The sequence below is a fragment of the Anabrus simplex genome, chromosome 11 (assembly GCF_040414725.1).
Source record: "Anabrus simplex isolate iqAnaSimp1 chromosome 11, ASM4041472v1, whole genome shotgun sequence".
NCBI classification, from domain to species: Eukaryota; Metazoa; Arthropoda; class Insecta; order Orthoptera; family Tettigoniidae; genus Anabrus; species Anabrus simplex.
In genome coordinates, this window is record NC_090275.1 from 83,683,603 (window position 1) to 83,702,257 (window position 18,655).

The 18,655-nt window shown below is 37.6% G+C and overlaps 1 protein-coding gene across 1 annotated transcript in view; it reads right to left on the minus strand.

Moving 5' to 3' along the window:
- Positions 1–17,841: 17,841 nt before the first annotated feature.
- Positions 17,842–18,655, minus strand: part of LOC136883303 (maternal effect protein oskar-like) — an 81,437-nt gene continuing 80,623 nt past the window's right edge. Inside the window, exon 6 of the mRNA XM_067155538.2 lies at positions 17,842–18,186. Within this exon, the coding sequence (XP_067011639.2) occupies positions 18,027–18,186 (160 nt within the window). The 3' untranslated portion in view covers positions 17,842–18,026. The remainder of the gene's footprint in view (positions 18,187–18,655) is intronic.

The window sequence follows — 18,655 nt, forward strand, 5'->3', positions numbered from 1 at the left end:
CGCAATGATAGGTAAAGTCTCACAATGTTTATGAACAGCGGAGAACAGTCAAATGGGTCAGTTTTTACACACCGTCAGGCACAAAGTCACAACACTATCGAACAACATATGAAGATCTATCAATATGTTAAAGTCGAAGACGAATAGATTTATAGAAGCAAACTGCCAGTTCCCGGTGATCAGCGCGGCACACTCAAGGTCATGTGCTGTAGTCTCGAATGCCAAAGTAGAATGGGGAATATCCTGAAGATCCAGTATTTGCCTCGGTTGCGGGAAATTAAGTACGTATATATAGATACATACAACGCAATTCAGTATAATTGAATGAGTAATTGTGTTACTGCTGAATTCTTGGAAGACAGTTGACTTGAAAAAACAATTGTAAAAAGAAAAAAATATAGTAAAGAGCGCAATATCGGAAAAACAAATTGAAACATATATGCACAGTGCGCTATTTTTAAAATGAAAAAATTCAGGTCATGATTGAAGTAGTCGAAGTCGGCGCAAGACATGAGTTAAAATTTGAATGAGGAGAACCGAAATGAAGGTGGTGGGTTTTATTTTTTATTTTTAGAAAAGGTAGAATAAATTAATAGAGGAAGAGGGATAGTGAAATAAGAGAAGAATAAAAGAAATTGAAGTTAAATGGTGTTGAGGAAGGATAAGATAGGGAAATGAAGGAGGGGTAGTTTAGGGTGGGTTATTGAAGGTAGAAAATGTGGGTAGGAACTTTGTAAGGCATGGAAAATAGAATTGGGGTTTTGGAATTTGGAATTTTTGAAAAGAAGAATTAGAAAGTCGAAAAGGATGCTGGGTTTTTCAGAAATATCGTTTAGATTGAAATTAGGGTTGAAGTACTGGTCAAGGTGGATAAAGCAATTTTCAGTAATGTAGGGGGCCTTTGTTAATGATTTTAAGTATTTTCATGTCATTGTCAATATTGGTGAAACTATGCTTGGAGTCTTGTATGTGTTGTCCTATGGCGGAGAATCTGTTGTATTTAATGGCGTTGATATGTTCGGAGTATCTGATATTGAAGTTGCGGCCGGTTTGTCCGATGTAGGAGGAATTGCAGTTGTTGCATTTGAATCTTTAAATTAACATACCACTTAGTCGAGCAACTCTTTTCTTCCAAGTCTTCCCAGCCCAAACTTTGCAACATTTTTGTAACGCTACTCTTTCGTTGGAAATCACCCAGAATAAATTGAGCTGCTTCTCTTTTGATTTATTCCATTTCTTGAATCAAGTAATCCTGATGAGGGACCCATACGCTGGAACCATACTCTAGTTGGAGATCTGTACCCTTTATTTCCAATCATATTTATGTGATTGCCCCAATGAAGATCTTTCCTTATATTAACACCTAGGTACTTACAATGATCCCCAAAAGGAACTTTCACCCCATCAACGCAGTAATTAAAACTGAGAAGACTTTTCTTATTTGTGAAACTCACAACCTAACTTTTAACAGCGTTTATCATCATACCATTGCCTACTGTCCATCTCACAACCTTATCGAGGTCATTTTGCAGTTCCTCACAATCTTGTAACTTATTTATTACTCTGTACAGAATAACATCATCTGCAAAACCTTATCTCTGATTCCACTTCTTTACACGTATCATTGATATATTTAAGAAAACACAAAGGTCCCATAATACTGCCTTAAAGAATTCCCCTCTTAATTATTACAGGGACACATAAAGCTTCGCCTACTCTAATTCTCCGAGTTCTATTTTCTAGAAATATAGCAACCCATTCAGTCACTCTTTTGTCTAGTCCACCTGCACTCATTTTTGCCAGTAGTCTCCCATGATACCCTATCAAATGCCATAGATAGGTCAATCGCTGAGTCCATTTGACCTCCTGAATCTAGGATATCTTGTGGGATCCTACAAGTTGAGCTTCAGTGGAATAACATTTCCTAAACCCAAACTGCCTTCTATCAAACCAGTCATTAATTTTGCATACATGTCTAATATAATCAGAAATAATGCTTTCCCAAAGCTTACATGCAATGCATGTCAAACTGACTGGCCTGCGATTTTCAGCTTTATGTTTATCGCCCTTTCCTTTATACAAAGGGGCTACTATAGCAACTTTACATTCATTTGGTATAGATCCTTCATGCAAGCAATAATCAAATAAGTACTTCAGATATGGAACTATATCCGAACCCACTGTCTTTAGTATATCCCCGAAACCTTATCAATTCCAGCTGCTATTCTAGTTTTCAACTTTTGTATCTTACTGTAAATGTCATTGTTGTCATACGTAAATTTTAATACTTCTTTAGTGTTACTCACATCCCCTATCTGAACATCATCCTTGTAACCAACAATCTTTACACACTGCTGACTGAATACTTCTGCCTTTTGAAGATCCTCGCATACACACTCCCCTTGTTCATTAATGATTCCTGGAATGTCCTTCTTTGAACTTGTTTCTGCCTTAAAGTACCTATACATACTCTTCCATTTTTCACTCAAATTAGTTGGCCACCAATTATTATGCTTGCCATCATGTTATCCTTAGCTGACTTCTTTGCTAGATTCAATTTCCTAGTAAGTTCCTTCAATTTCTCCTTACTTCCACAGCCATTTCTAACTCTATTTCTTGCCAACCTGCACCTCCTTCTTAGTCTCTTTACTTCCCTGTTATAATATAGAGAATCTTTACCATTCCTTACCACCTTTAAAGGTACAAACCTATTTTCACATTCCTCAACAATTGCTTTAAACCCATCCCAGAGTCCGTTTACATTTTTATTTACCATTTTCCAACGATCATAGTTACTTTTTAAAATCTCCCTCATGCCTGTTTTATCAGCCATATGGTACTGCCTAATAGTCCTAATTTTAATACCTTCCTTTCTTTCACATTTATTTTTAACTACGACGAAAACAGCTTCGTGATCACTAATACCATCTATTACTTCGGTTTCTCTGAAGAGCTCATCTGATTTTACTAGCACCACATCCAGAATACTCTTCCCTCTAGCTGGTTCCATCACTTTCTGAATCAGATGCCCTACCCATATTAACTTATTTGCCATTTGTTGGTCATGCTTCCTATCGTTCGCATTACCTTCCCAATTGACATTTGGTAAATTGAGATCACCCGCTACAATCACGTTCCTTTCCTTATCGTTTCCCATACAGCCGATTATCTTATCAAATAATTCTGAATCAGCGCTTGCGCTACCCTTTCCCAGTCTGTATACTCCAAAGACATCAAGTTGCCTATTATCTTTATAGAAGAACCTTACACCTAGAATTTCATGATTGTCATCGTTAACTTTTTCGTAGCTTACAAATTCTTCTTTCACCGGAATGAATACTCCCCCTCTTACCATTCCTATCCTATCTCTACGATACACACTCCAGTTCCGTGAGAAAATTTCTGCATCCATTATATCATTTCTCAGCCATGATTCAACTCCTATTACAATATCTGGTAAGTATATATCTATTAAATTACTTAATTCTATTCCTTTCTTTACAATACTTCTACAGTTCAGCACTAACATTTTTATGCCCATCCCTATTTGATTTCCAGTTCCTTGCTACCTTACCACCGCTCTCTAGGCCACGCCGTTTCCCTGAATGTACCTCCCTATAACCCTTCTAAACAAATTTCCTAACTTATATGTACCACTGCAGTTTAAGTGAACACCATCTGAGCGCAGATCCCTATCTCCTACCCACCCATTAGGGTCTAGAAATCTTACTCCCAGTTTCCCACATACCCACTCCATAATCTCATTTAAATCCCCAATCACCTTCCAGTCAGTATGACTCCTACACAGTATTCCACTGATAACAATCTCCGCTTTCTTAAACTTCACCAGTGTTGCATTTACCAGATCCCATACATCCCCAACTATGTTGGTACTTATATCTACTTGTCTTATGTTGTTAGTACCAACGTGAAACACTCCCACCTTCTTCTTCTCTTCTAAATCCTCAACATCTCCCTTAACCTAATTCCTGGATAACACTCTACCCTGGTACCCTTTCCTCCACACACTTTCCCGACATGTCTAACAATGGAATCCCCCATGACCAGAGCCTCAACCCTACCCAACTCATTTGATCCCCTTCCCTCCTGGTCAGTCCTATCTTTCTTGACAGCTGCAGAAGCTACTTCCTCCTCCCCTTTCTCTATCCCATGACCCTGTTCCACCTGTCTTTTCCTATCCACTACACATTTCCCTTTCCCACCTTTTCCTCCTACTTCCACACTTCTCAACAACAGTTCCCTGTTCCTAATCTTCCCTCGGTTGTTCTACCTGCAGTGACTCGTACCGATTTCTCACAGACACCTGTCCTGAATTCTGATCCTGAATGGAGCCCTTAGCCTGCAATCTCCTTCCCCTTAAAACATTAGACCACCTGTCTTCTACAACTCCTCCCTTTCCTTCCCATCCCTCTTTTACACCTACTGTATCCTGTACATTGTTTGAGGGAAGCCCCTTCCTGTCCTCGGAGAGAATCCTAATTATCTCCCTCAAACTCTCCAACTCCTCCCTCATACTCCTTAATGCCTGGTCACACCTACAGTTCCTACACTTGCACTCCTTAATCATTCTTTACTGAGTAATGAAAAGAAAAGGAAAATAAGATAACTTATTCTGTGCAAAATAAAAATGAAAGGAAAGAAATATTGTCTAGGATAGTTCACAAAGATCACACGACAATAAGGTAATTAATATAGGCTACTACAATACTATTTAGTTTTACGATTTTTTTTCCTACAACACCCTAACAGGATGAAAATTGCTGTTAATTACTGGAAACAGAGAATACAGTGGAACCTCGATTATCCGTTCCCGGAAACTACGTTTTCCCAGATTATGCATTCAAATTACGTGGTCCCGCGTGCATCGTAATTAAATCACGTTGTAAAAATCCCTCATCTGTTCCTCGAAGAAACGATTTCCCGGGTCAACCGTCCAGAAATTTCAGTCCTATGGCTGCTAAATCCTCGATTAAGCGTTTTTCAATAAACTGTATCTCATGAAAGGACGCCTATGGCATACTTATGGATCTTGGCGTTAAGCCCCGTCATTATGATAATCAAAGCAAGTACTGTAGCCTACTGGAAAAGCGATCGGCGGTGAACTTACATAAGGGACCATCTTAGCATCGCATTCAGGTGGTATTGTTTAGAGAATCTCGGAAATCATAAAACAGAGAGTAGCCACAATAACTGCAAGGAGACAGCGCATTTCGACAACTCTACTTGAAGACGGAACAAGTTTCATCAAATGTTCGCACTTATAAAACGTCTACATTATGTCCACGGCTAGATGTTTATATTTTACTTTCTTCGATTGTATTGCCGAACAGGTTTTCGACACTTTCCTCAGGGCACTGTATAGCAACTGGGCTTTCAGGCAGGAATCGAAACTACTCCTTCTTAACACAAATGTAATACGGTACGTGATTATGTTATCGAGACCAGAACAGATGTTGCACCTCACGTTTAAAAAAGCCATGGGAGGACTTGGGATTGCCTATTATTGTTTTGGTTCTAATGTAAGACTGGAAATGTTACGTTTTCGTGTTAAAATACAAGAAACCGCAGTCATTTTATTTGCGCAAATTACATTATAAAAATTTCGTGTGGCTATTTCTAGCCGAGTGCAGCCCTTGTAAGGCAGACCCTCCGATGAGGGTGGGCGGCATCTGCCATGTGTAGGTAACTACGCGTTATTGTGATGGAGGATAGTGTTATGTGTGGTGTGTGTGTTGCAGGGATGTTGGGGACAGCACTAACACCCAGCCGCCGGGCTGAGTGGCTCAGACGGTTGAGGCGCTGGCCTTCTGACCCCAACTTGGCAGGTTTGATCCTGGCTCAGTCCGGTGATATTTGAAAGTGCTCAAATATGTCAGCCTCGTGTCGGTAGATTTACTGGCACGTAAAAAGAACTCCTGTGGGACAAAATTCCGGGACATCGGCGTCTCTGAAAACCGTAAAAGTTGTTAGTGGGACGTAAAGCAAGTAGCGTTGTTATTATAACACCCAGCCCCCGGGCCTTTGGAATTAACCAATGAAGGTTGAAATCCCCGACCCGGCTGGGAATCGAACCTGGGACCCTCTGACCATTTAGCCGAGTCGGACGCAAATTACATTTAAATGATTTGAATCATTTCCAACTCGTACTGACATGTGCAGCGGGCACACTTTCCAGCTGAGCTCAAGGTCACGAATAACTAATTTCTGAAGTTTTGATGATTTTTTCCTCTTTCCAATTTGATTGGATTAGTGACGGGCAGAATTGAATATAATGCATTCGGAAACTTTTGAGAATCGATACTTACATTCGAAACCATGATCTCGAGTTCAACATAGCCTTTAAAAGTCGATGTAGGCCTAATTTACGCGGTACAAGATTACCAGAAACTGATTACGAACAGTATACCAGAGACCAAATTACAATGGAAAATTTAAAAAAAGAAGGGATTTTGCCATCATGTTGGGTGCTTTTGTATCTAATGCCCTTTATTTTATTACATGAGAGAATTAAGAACTACCTGTGGTCAATTGTCGTTTGGTTTGGCGTTATTGGATTTTTCGAAGAATTGGCTAATCAAAGTGGCTGAACTGAAAGCAGTTTTCACGGGAAACTGACGAAGATTCCCCTGTAAAATTGAAGATAAAGTATTGAGATTTTAAACTCCTGTACCGGTAATTAATGTTTGATGCCGGTTTCGCGGTCTAACTTGCCAGCTTCTCATTCGGAGGGCCTGGGTTCAATTACCGGCCAGGTCAGGCAATTTTACCTGGATATAAGGGCTGGTTATCGGTCTACTCGGCATACATGATTACCTTTAAGCAGCTATCTAATGGCGAGATGGCGACCCCGGTCTAGAGAGCCAGGAATATCGGCCGAGGGGATTCGTCACACTGACCATGCGTCACTTCGTAATCTGCAGGCCTTCAGGCTGAGCAGCGGTTACTTGGTAGGCAAAGGCCCATTGGGGTTGTAGTTTGGTTTGGTTTAGGAGTTTTTGTAAGATTATAATTGTACATATTTCATTTTTGTGATGTTTAGCCAAATTGTTGATGGTTTTCATTCATTCCCAGATTTTCCGTTTTCCCGTGTTGTACGTTTTATTTTCAGGGTCCCTCCAAAAACGGAGAATTGAGGTTCCACTATAAAACACAAAAATGACACAATTCTAAACTGCAGTTAAGTCAACCCTAATTACTACAACAGAATTCTAGTAAGACAGTTACTACAGATACCACAGACACTATACTACACAAATATTTCACAATAATAGAATAAACACACTATTTTCTATTAAGATACTATAATACACTACAATACCAGTAATTTTCAACTACATTCAGACGTATTCTAATTACAACAGGTTATTACTAAACACAAACAGAAAAGGAAATTACAATTAAAGTTCAAAATTCGCAAGACGGGTTTACTTTGACCACTTTTTCAGAAAATTTTTGACAGGATCTAGGGGGAGAGTCATGAAGCTTACAAAAATAGCACTGAGTGGGTTTAGTTCCATATCTTTATAAAATGTATCTCTGAAAGTCCCTTCTCCCAGCTGAAGAGATTACTGGTATATTCAACCATTTTTATGTTTCCTGTTACTTTGCTACCAAAACTACGTGCGACTTATTCCAGTTGCATCGTGCAGATCATATGTCAGAAAAGGGTTTAAATAAAGAAGGTACGTTGTCCAATTATCTCTAATGATATCAAGTCTTTCATTTCAACTTCAAGTTGAGAAACAAATGTAGCAGAGTGAAATGTTCCGAGTGTGACTCATTGTTAAGGTTATTGGGGCTGGTCAAAGCAAATACAGTGGAGACAATATGAGACACTCAGCGAGATATCAAGGGACAGCTATTAGAGCTCTCTCTAGCAGATTGACCTGAGAACTACTGATTCTGTCATAAGAGCACGTGTATTTGTGTGTGAAGTTTTTGGTGTTATTTATGAGTTTTCAGTGAGTTGACATAATTAAATAGTAGTGTGTATCATTCCTTGATATCTCCTCTCAACATGAGGGGAAAGGTATGTGCTGTGTTTGGCTGCAGTAATTATGAAGTAGAGAAGAAGGCGCGGTCTTCCTTCCATATCCCTCGAGACAAGAAAATGTAAGTAATATTGTGTTTGCATATATATTCATCCAGTGACAAAGAGATTTTTATAGTACTTCATAATCTTCTGACCTGCTTGACCCATATTTTAATTGGCTTAAAATATAATACGCATATTTTATTGTATAGTGCAGCAGTTAACCTTCAATACTGATGTGTTGTTGTAGGTGTGATCTGTGGGTTTGATTTAATTCAGGAAAATACATATGCATATGAGTGTGGCTGGTTGTGTTCTAAGTTACCCCATTTGGAATGCCGTAATGCGTTGTCAAGCACTGAAGAAAACATGGGTGATTTAAGAAATGTACATATTTTGTTGAAACAATATAATGATGTAAATTTGCTTTACCCTAATATAATGGCAAGTATTGCTTATAGGGAAAGTTTAAATGTCTGAGGCTAAATTTATAAATTTTTTCTGTTAGTAGGCTTCAAGTAAAAAGGAAAATTAAGTAATAATAATAATGCTATTTGCTTACAACTTGTCTCCCATTTTAACAAGGCTAAATCCGGAAGTGTCGCGTATTGTCTCTACTGTATTTGGTCAAAGTAACCCACCTAGTCAATGTAAGCCACAGTCTAAACATTTACAATAATATTTCTGGGTCGAGCACACAAACGAAACCTCTTGAGTAGACGTTACTACTTTTAGGTCTTCGGAGACGCCGAGGTGCCGGAATTTAGTCCCACAGAAGTTCTTTTACGTGCCAGTAAATCTAACGACACGGGGCTGTCGTATTTGAGCACCTTCAAATACCACCGGACTGAGCCAGGATCGAACCTGCCAAGTTGGGGTTAGAAGGCCAGCGCCCTAACCGTCTGAGCCACTCAGCCCGGCAAAAGGAAAATTGTCCAGCTCTTAAATGTAAATTCATTGAATCGTGTGTGTAAGGAAAGTGCCGATATTTTTGTTGACAAGTGTTTTAATATGATGATACAATGCTTTTAAATGAGAAAAAAGAAAAATCTAGCCATGAACGTTCAGGCAGGAATGCTAAAGCTAAAAAAAAAAAAAGTAATGCATAAATGAAAGATCAAGCCCTTTCGCAGCAGTCCATTTCACATCTTGATTATATTCTAATTTTAGTCTTTAAATAATAACCTGTTAAATAATTTTTCATTCATTTATCCAGAATTGCTTTAGCACGTTTGAAGTTAATATCTTAGAAACACTTTCTAGACGTAATTTATTTATCCATTTCCATTGATATTTTAATTTAGCGCGAAATTTCAGGTCAAGCCACTAGGAGCGCCACTTACGACTTGACTCCCATTTTAACAAGGCTAAATCCGGAGTGTCGAGTATTGTCTCTACTGTATTTGGTCAAAGTAACCCACCTAGTCAATGTAAGCCACAGCCTAAACATTTACAATAATATTTCTGGGTCGAGCACACAAACGAAACCTCTTGAGTAGACGTTACAACACCGCAGATCCAAGTGTTCTAAAGGCAGAAATGGCAGATGTAGAATCAAGGAAATTGTCAATTACCAAGGCAGCTGCCCATTACAAAATAGCAAAAGGCACTCTCATGAATAGACTTCACAACAAACATTCACTAGCCGTGGGCAAGCCTACTGCATTTAGCAAAGAAGAGGAGGATTCATTTGCTGACCATATCATTGTTTTAGGTCAGTGGGGATTTCCCTGCGTTACTCTGGACATTTGTTGTTTAGCTAAACGATATTTAGATGCACGTAGAAGGAAAGTATCAATATTCGGTAAGAATAATTTACCAGGTACCAATTGGGTGTGTTCCTCCACTGAAAGACATAAACTACGTCTAAACTACAGACGTTGCCAGAACATTAAACTAAAGGCAGCCTTACACCTGAGGCCATCAAGGAGTATTTTGAACATTTAAAAGTTTCCATGCAAGACAATAGTACAAACTCAAAGGTGCCACCACCAGAGCGTTTATTCAATTATGATGAGACTAATCTGTGCGATGACCCTGGTACTAAAAAAGTGTGTGTTTAGGCAAGGGATAAAATATCCAGAAGCATCAGAGACAGCACTAAATCAAGTATTTCACTGATGTTTTGTGGCTCAGCAGCTGGATAGCTACTACCTCGATATGTTAAAAAATCAGAGTATTTATGGCAAACATGGATGGAAGGAGGACCACTTGGAACAAGCTATAACAGCAGTTGTTCAGGTTGGTTTGATTCCAATATTTTTACAGATTACTTTACACAGTTATTCATACCACATGTGAAGAAACTGAATGGCAAGGTAGGTATTGGAGAGAATTTGTCTAGCCATTTTACTCCAGAAATAATTAGATTGGCAACAGAAAATAACGTATCATTTCTCTGCATCCCTAAGAATTCTACACATATTTGTCAACCACTGGACGTTGCTTTTTATGAACCTCTCAAGAAGTATTGGGGAAATATCCTAGATGAATGGAAGGAAGGATTGTGTGAAGAAATCCCAAATACTGTCAAAAGATGCCTTTCCAACATTGCTGAAGACACTATATGAAAAAGTGAAAGGTCCAGATAGTGTGAGTGAAAATCTCGTCAGTGGATTTCGTAAGTGTGGTATTTATCCACTTAATGCTGACGTAGTTTGTAGTCGCTTGCCTTCTGAACTTCCAAACGATCCAATGCAGTATCTCCAAATGTATCAGACACTGTTGTTAAAATGCTAAGCGACATGCGATACAAAGCCAAAGAAAATACCACTAACAGTAGGCCTCGAAGATGGAGAATCAAAGTTAATGTAACCCCAGGAATGAGCCTGTGTATTGAAGACATTGAATACTATGAAGGAGAGGCAACATTGGCAATAAAAGTCCTTCATCCTTTGGGATCGCTGCAGATCATCCTCCTTACTTGGACAGTGACACAAAAGAAGAATCGTTCAACAATGAAAATAATGAGCCTTCTGCAAAGGATTCTTCATGTCATGCGAAGGTTGAAGATTTTGTGACAGTCAAGATCCCGACAGTGCACAAATCGGAGAAATACTCCATTGGACAAATCACTGAAGTTTGCATCAATGACTCAGGATATGTTGTGAAATTTCTAAAGAGACAGAAATCCAAATTTGTGTGGCCAGATCATTTTGTTGAAAGCGAAGAAATTATGTTATCCTCACCAGACCCGATGTACTGAAATGAGTCTTTAAATTTCTTCAGCATGAAATAGAGTGCTTCAATATTAACTAACATTTGTGATAATAAACAGTAATAACAGTAGTAAATTTATTTGAAATGCCACAGGAATATGTTGTATGGATGTTTATATCTGAATAAAGTATATTTTTTTCCCTAAATTAAGTTTGACTTTAATTTTGTATTTGTGTAAAAATTTTCTTTGAGAACAACAGGTTGGTACTCATATTCACCAATAAATGATCTCTTAAAAAAAAAAAAAAAAAAAAAAAACCCTCTGTGGTAAATCCCATTTGCATGGTAACTTTGACTGGTTACTAAAGGGCTGTTTACTGATGCATAGTGCAAGATTAATACATAGTCACCACAGATTGTTTACAGGAAGTGTTAGCCCCTAAACTTTATTTCTTCAGGCAACATTCAGAAGTTTTGTAAATGTAATTTGAATAATAATTTCGGTCAAAGTATACCCATCTGATGGTACTCAAAATAATAGAATAAGCACTCTAATAAGTTACTATAATACACTATAATAATTTTTAAACTACGTTCAGACGTATCCTAATTACAATAGGTTACCACAAATAGAAATGAAAATTCCAATTAGGCCTAAAGTTAGAAATTCGCAAGAACTACTCAAGGATTACCAACAAAGTTAAACACGTAGACAGATTTATATTATTACTACTTTACCCAACTATGCTGTATTAGAAATGAAACCTGCCATTTGCACAAAGATACACACAAATATAACAGGCAAGATACTATCTAATATTTTGTATCTACACTACAATTCTCACTGAAATGTGGTTATGTGATTATTACAGAGGGTGGATTACTATTATTTTCCCTACTCTGCAGGACGGAGAATAAAAGTGTCCTTCTGAAAAATATGAGGTTGTTTACAATAATAACTCAAAAATATTTCTGTCAAAACTAAGCTAGGGACTTGAATTGCAATTATTGAGGTGTAGGAACTTGTTTTTATTAGCTAACCGCTCATAAATACTGAAAGATCGAGGGTGTGAAATATAAATTACGGATACTTTAACTGCCAACTCAGAACTACAAATGATCAGAATACAAGAATCAACTGATTTTTATTTATATTTTCTTGATACACTACACCTTTTGTTCACGACTGTAGCCAACAGTGCCAATATTTGAATACAAAGAGCGATAATAATCAATAACAATACGACTGTTAACTATTTCGCCAGTGAAATACTGTATATTGTGTTGAAATTCTCCCTTTAAACAAAAATGACAACAGAATCGCGTTATTTAAAGAAATTATTACCTTTATGATAGGTAGAACCGTTGAACTACTATTTGAAATACCCTGACAAATGCCTGCACTAATAGACTATAACCGCTGCCAAAGTTACGACTCTTTTTAATATTCAGTCTTTGTAAGTATTTTATCAACAAACCTACTGATATTTTAAAAATAATATTAAAAAGAAAGAGATATTTCTTCTTTCACGCAGTCCTAAATTACAGGTTGTAATCTAGCGAACGCCTACAGTACTACTCAGTGTGAAAATTGTAAATACCACTAATCGCAGATTACTACAAACACTAAACACCAATATTTGTGGAACTAAATGTATCACACACACAAAATATGCTAAATTTCTACAACTATTAACTACTTTATCACTGAGATAATACAGAGCTCTTGGAACAGTCATCCACTCGCTAGTGCATCCAACAATGGACTCCCATGATATGCAGGGCAGCAAGAAATTACTGTATGGTATCTTAAGAAACAAAAAGAAGATCAAGTAAACAACCAGATTTGTGAAGGATGAAGGTGGCAAGAGTATTTTCAGAAGTTGCTGAACATGACAACTAATGACAGTCATTCAGTGGATGACCAGGAAAGGCAATTAGTTGATAAAGAAATGGATAAAGAAATTACAATGAATGAAATTTAAATGGCAGTAAGAAAGATGAAGAATGGAAAAACTGCTGGAATAGATGAAATTTCAGTGAAGATGGAGCTGTAGGCATGCAGTGGACATTATCGAGTTCTCCGTATTTTCTGGGAGAATAAAGAGGTCCCTGAGGATCGGCAAAAAGGAATAATCATCCCAATTTTCAAGAAAGGCGATAAGAAAGTATTGAAGAACTACAGGGGAATTACTCTGATATCCCATGTTGCTAAGATAATGGAGAGGATACTGGAAAGTAGGATTAGGTTGAGATTTGAAAATCAGATACAGGAAAATCAGTTTGGTTTCAGAAGTGGTTTCAACAATAGAGCCCATTTTCATTACAAGACAACCAATGGAAAAGCAATGGGAGTATGGGAATGATATGGTGATGACATTCATTGACATTGAAAAGGCATCTGACATTGTCCCCAGGACTAAAGTTTGGGACAGTCTGGTGCAAAAAGGAATTGGACAGGGATTAATAAAAGTGATCATGGTAATGTACAAGGAATATTGGAGTTGTGTGCAAAAACAAGTTGGTTCAAAATCACTAGTGGGCTGAGACAGGGAAGTGTTCTATTGCCAATCCTGTTTACAACAGTAATGGATGACATAAGAACAGCAAAAGCAGCATATGGAGGAAGAGAAATTAACATCATGGTATTTGCAGATGATATTGTGATTTGGGGAGAAGAGGACATGAAGGTTCAAGAATAGTTGGATGTGGCAAATGGGAAGATCGAAGAATGTGGATTGAAAATAAGTGTAAAAAAGAGTAAAAATCTTGTTATGACTAGAGGGGAGAAAGAAGGAAAAGGTCAGATTAGACTTGCAGACAAGCTCCTGGAAGTAGTGGAGACGGTCAAATACCTGGGGAGTGAATTAATGGAGAATGCTCGACTGGATGCCGAGATTAGTATGAGGATTCAAGCTGTAGGCTGTTTCTATCATAGTGTAAGAAACATGTTATGGGACAAAGATGTGCCAATGCAAGCAAAGGGAACTATCTACAAGATGTATTACTTACCCATAACAATTTATGAAACAGAAACTTAGACAATGACCAAGAAGGATGAGAGTCAAATACAGGCAGCTGAAATGAAATTCTTGAGGAGTATGATACAGAAGAGTAGAAGAGAGAAAATAAGGAATGAGAAAATCCGGGAATAAATTGGAGTGGAAAAAATGAATGATACAACACAGAAGAGCCGACTAAGATGGTTTGGGCACATGAAAGCAAACGAGTGATGAAAGAATGCCAAAGAAGGTGATGGAAATACAAATGCAAGGAAGGAGAGGTTGCAGACGACCACGAATGAGATGGAAGGACACAATCTAATGCAGTATTATAGAAAGAAACCTGGACTGGGACACAGTGTTGGCAGAGGAGTGGTGGAAAGACTTGAAAAAGTGGAGAGGAACCATATTTGCCCCCACCCGGCTACAGCTGGATAAAGGGAAATGATGATAATGACTCTTCTCACTAGTGAATAGATGGTTGTTGGTCTCCAGTTATTTAGAACCGTGGGGTCTCCTCCTTTATAAGTAAGCATGGTTCTGGCTTTCTTAAAAATCACCAGCACCAATGTTCTTGTTAATATGGTTGTTGCAATCAATGCTATACAGTAATTTCATAACACGTGTCATGTTTAAGTGCACTCATCAATATATGGTCCGGGCCAGGGGATGTATCAACAGCTATTTTATTGATTGCATACTCTACTTCTTGTTTAGTATCTTCTAACTCTACAGATTCTACTTCAGATGTGTGTGAAATATATGTTGGCCTTTCCAAATCATTTGGAATTGAAACACGAGTGGAAAAGTAATTGCGTGTCTTATTTATATCCACCTTGCAGACCTCTTTTGTGTTGTTGATTGCCGCATGCACTGCTTTTCATCTGTGGCTGTAGTAAAGGAATAAAGTTTTTTTGGTGTTCATACTTCTCACGGCGCTTCATTCTATCTCTCTCGGTCTCCCTTTCTGGATTGCTTGAATGCGAAAATTTACGTTGATTGTTATTCAACTTTTTTCTCTGCCTTTAGCTCATCAAATTTAACTGCCAGTTGTTTTGGACCAGGAAGCTGATATACGGCTTTGAATAAGAATTCCATTAATTCCTTGACATGATTACAGAAATCATTGTCGGTACCGATATTCTGGAATTCCAACTTATATTTTTGAATCGTTTCTTTGTAGGTCTATGTTTTTTGATTTTGGGTATACCAGGTATATTCATACACTCCCCTTTATAGAGTTTACCACAATGAGGACAGGCTGTGGTGTTAACAACTTTGGTGTTAATCTGAGTTGTTGTGATTTTCCAAGGGTTCCATTTCAGATGTTATATTACCCTTATTCACAACAATGGAATTAACAATGACACGATATTCGCTATAGCGGAATATACAGTACATTAACTTATCCTGTTATGATCACTAATTACCAACTGAGAAATTTGCACATATCACTGTAGAATACGATTAAGTTTTATCTGTAGACACAAGAAGCCTAACAGACATAACCCAGCAATAAAGCATTGACCATATAATATGTAATATGAACATGGGACCTTGCTGGACTTGGTTAAAAGAGATGGACTTGAGCAGTCAGTGTTTTCATTCATCGTTATATCTTGATGGTGAGGATACAAAATAGGCCTATTAAATATTAGCACCATTGATTAAGAGCATCATCTTCCCAGGCCTATCGTAACTGGTTTGTTAGAAGGCAGTTTGAGTTTAGGAAAGGTTATTCCAGTGAAGCACAACTTGTAAGATTCCAGCAAGATATAGCAGACATTTTAAATTCAGATCAAAATAACTGTCTTGTTATTGAACTATCCAAGGCTTTTGATACGGTAAATCATGCAAGATTACTGACAAAAATTAGGGCTATTCGACTAGACAAAACAGTGGTTGAATGAGCGGCTAAATTTCCAGAAAACGTTGACGATAATAACAAGGTTGTTAAGAAATGTTACAGATCTCTTCACATGGTTACGAGGGTACTTAGGTGTTGTAGTAAAGATGTAAAGGAGAGGGCATATAAATCTCTGGTCAGACCCCAGTTAGAATATGGTTTCAGTGTAACCCTCACCAGGATTACCTTGATATGAGAACTGGAAAAGGTCCAAAGAAAAGCAACACAATTTGTTCTGGTTGATTTCTGACAAAGGAGTAGTGTCACAAAAATGTTCCAAACTTTGGGCTGGGAAGACATGCAGTGTCAAAGAGGATCAGGACAAGCAGATGGCAAAATGGAGGTCAATGATTCACAGCCCCACCCAGGAGCTCCCTAGCCAAGGGTGAAGAAGGAGGAGGAGGAGGAGGAGGAGGAGGAGGAGGAGGAGGAGGAGGAGGAGGAGGAGGAGGAGGAGGAAGAAGATGATTTTACCACGTGGAGTAGCCAGTGGAATGCCTCATTGCAACTGCCGACACCTGACAGTCAACTCCACATGGCATTCTAGGTCTTATGAGATTTTCCTGGTTATCTGTAGTTTGTTACCTAGAAGACTATTCAAGGAACACACCCTAAGGCAGCCAACATCTTGAACTTTTACTGAGTTTTACAACTACAGTTCTGTTTTCAGTACCAGCACGATTCTACATAACTTTCTCTTCCACCCACATTTTTTTTTTTTTTTTTTTTTTTTTTTTTTTTTTGAATGCAGGAATTGTAATATGGTAGTTTTACTTTAAATTAATATAATATTCAAAATAAGCACAAATTTTTAACATTGTGTTGTATACAAATGGCACTGTCATGGATCCGATCATAAAATCTATTAAAGAACACTGCAGATGATGTTTTGATCTGGGGAGAAAATGGGAGCAAAAGTAGAGGACGAAATAAACCTTTTGAATGGCAAGTTTAAAGAATATGGACTAAACATCAGTAATACAAAAATGGTTGAAATGACAATCAACAGGAAAGCCACAGTTTCAAATATTTTCTTGTTTCTAACTTCAAATACCTTGGAAGTATTGTTTCAAAAAATAAAACTGAGAAGATTTTGAAGTCCTATAAAGTATTTCTAAGTTATTGTGTTATTTTCAAGCGAGAAATCTACTCTGGGATTATAAAATACCCCAGAAAGCAAAATTGACCACGTTTCATACATACTTTATTCCAATTCTCACCTATGGGCTTGAAACATGTACCTTACATAACAAGATTAATAGTAAATCCAATCAACAGAAACAGAAATAAAATTCATCAGAATAATGAACCAAAAGAACAGGAAGGATAAGATTAGAAATGAAGCAAACAGGAAGGAGGCTGGCATCAAAATACCTGTTACAGAGGTTTTTCGGAAGACGCAGGCTACAATGGTTTGGACATGTTATGAGGACGGAGAGAATGAGAACAGCAAGGAATTAACTTGACCAAGAAGTGGAAGGGGAGAGGCCATTAGGGAGTCCAAAAAATCGATGGATAGACACAGTGAAATCAGAAGTCAGCACAAGTAATGCTAAGTGGGAGGATAGAGGAACAGAAACTATACTTCGACAGGAGATTGGAAATTGAAAATGATGATCATGACGAATGCCAAGGGACGGCAAGAAAAGTTCTCATTATTCATAAATTTGAATTGTATTTAGTTCCAGGGCATATAGAAAAAAATAAAAACAAACAAGTATAAAGATATTTATTGAACTAAACAAACGTCCAGTAACTTAATGTCAATAATTTAATATCAGAGTTTCACATAGTGGAACTGTAGGGATATGGCAATAAAATTATCTTTTAATTATACTCTATCTCTCTGTGCTCTTTTAAGAATACCCTTCATATACAATCTCAACAGTAAATAGGGTTTCTTATTTCAAGAACCAGAAATCCATTTTTCTGAATCAGGAACCCAATTTTTTGGTACAGCATTATCAATAATTACAAAATTATTATTCAGAAGAAAATCTTTTATCACTGTCAGTCCTTTCTTATTTAGATGGATCTTGTCCACTCTTCTATTTGATTCATAAAACCTGAAATGAAAAGATTTACCATCACTTTCAAGAAGAGTTACTGTCCTGTAAAAATAGAATTTGAGTTAATTCTGGCAAACAGGTAATGTCTTCTGATAACAGTAATGTGAAATTAAAATTGCATTAATCTAGGACTAACAGTAAAAGAAAAATGCAAAAATTATAAATTATTATTTATCTTATTATTTATTCATTTATCTTAGATTGATAAAATCAAAAGGAAAAAGAGGAAGACAATAGTGTTGACTGGAGGAGAAAGGAAAGGGAAGGAACTATAAAAGTAAAGGGACAAAACCTTGAAATGGTGGAGAGCTTCAAGAATTTGGGAAGCAAACTGATGCAGGATGCAGGGCTGGAAATGGAGATCAGTAAAAGCATTCAACAGGGAAATGCAGTCTATCAGAGTATGAGAAACATGGTTCAGAGGAAAGTAGTACCAATGAAGTGAAGAGGTGATATTCAAGATGTA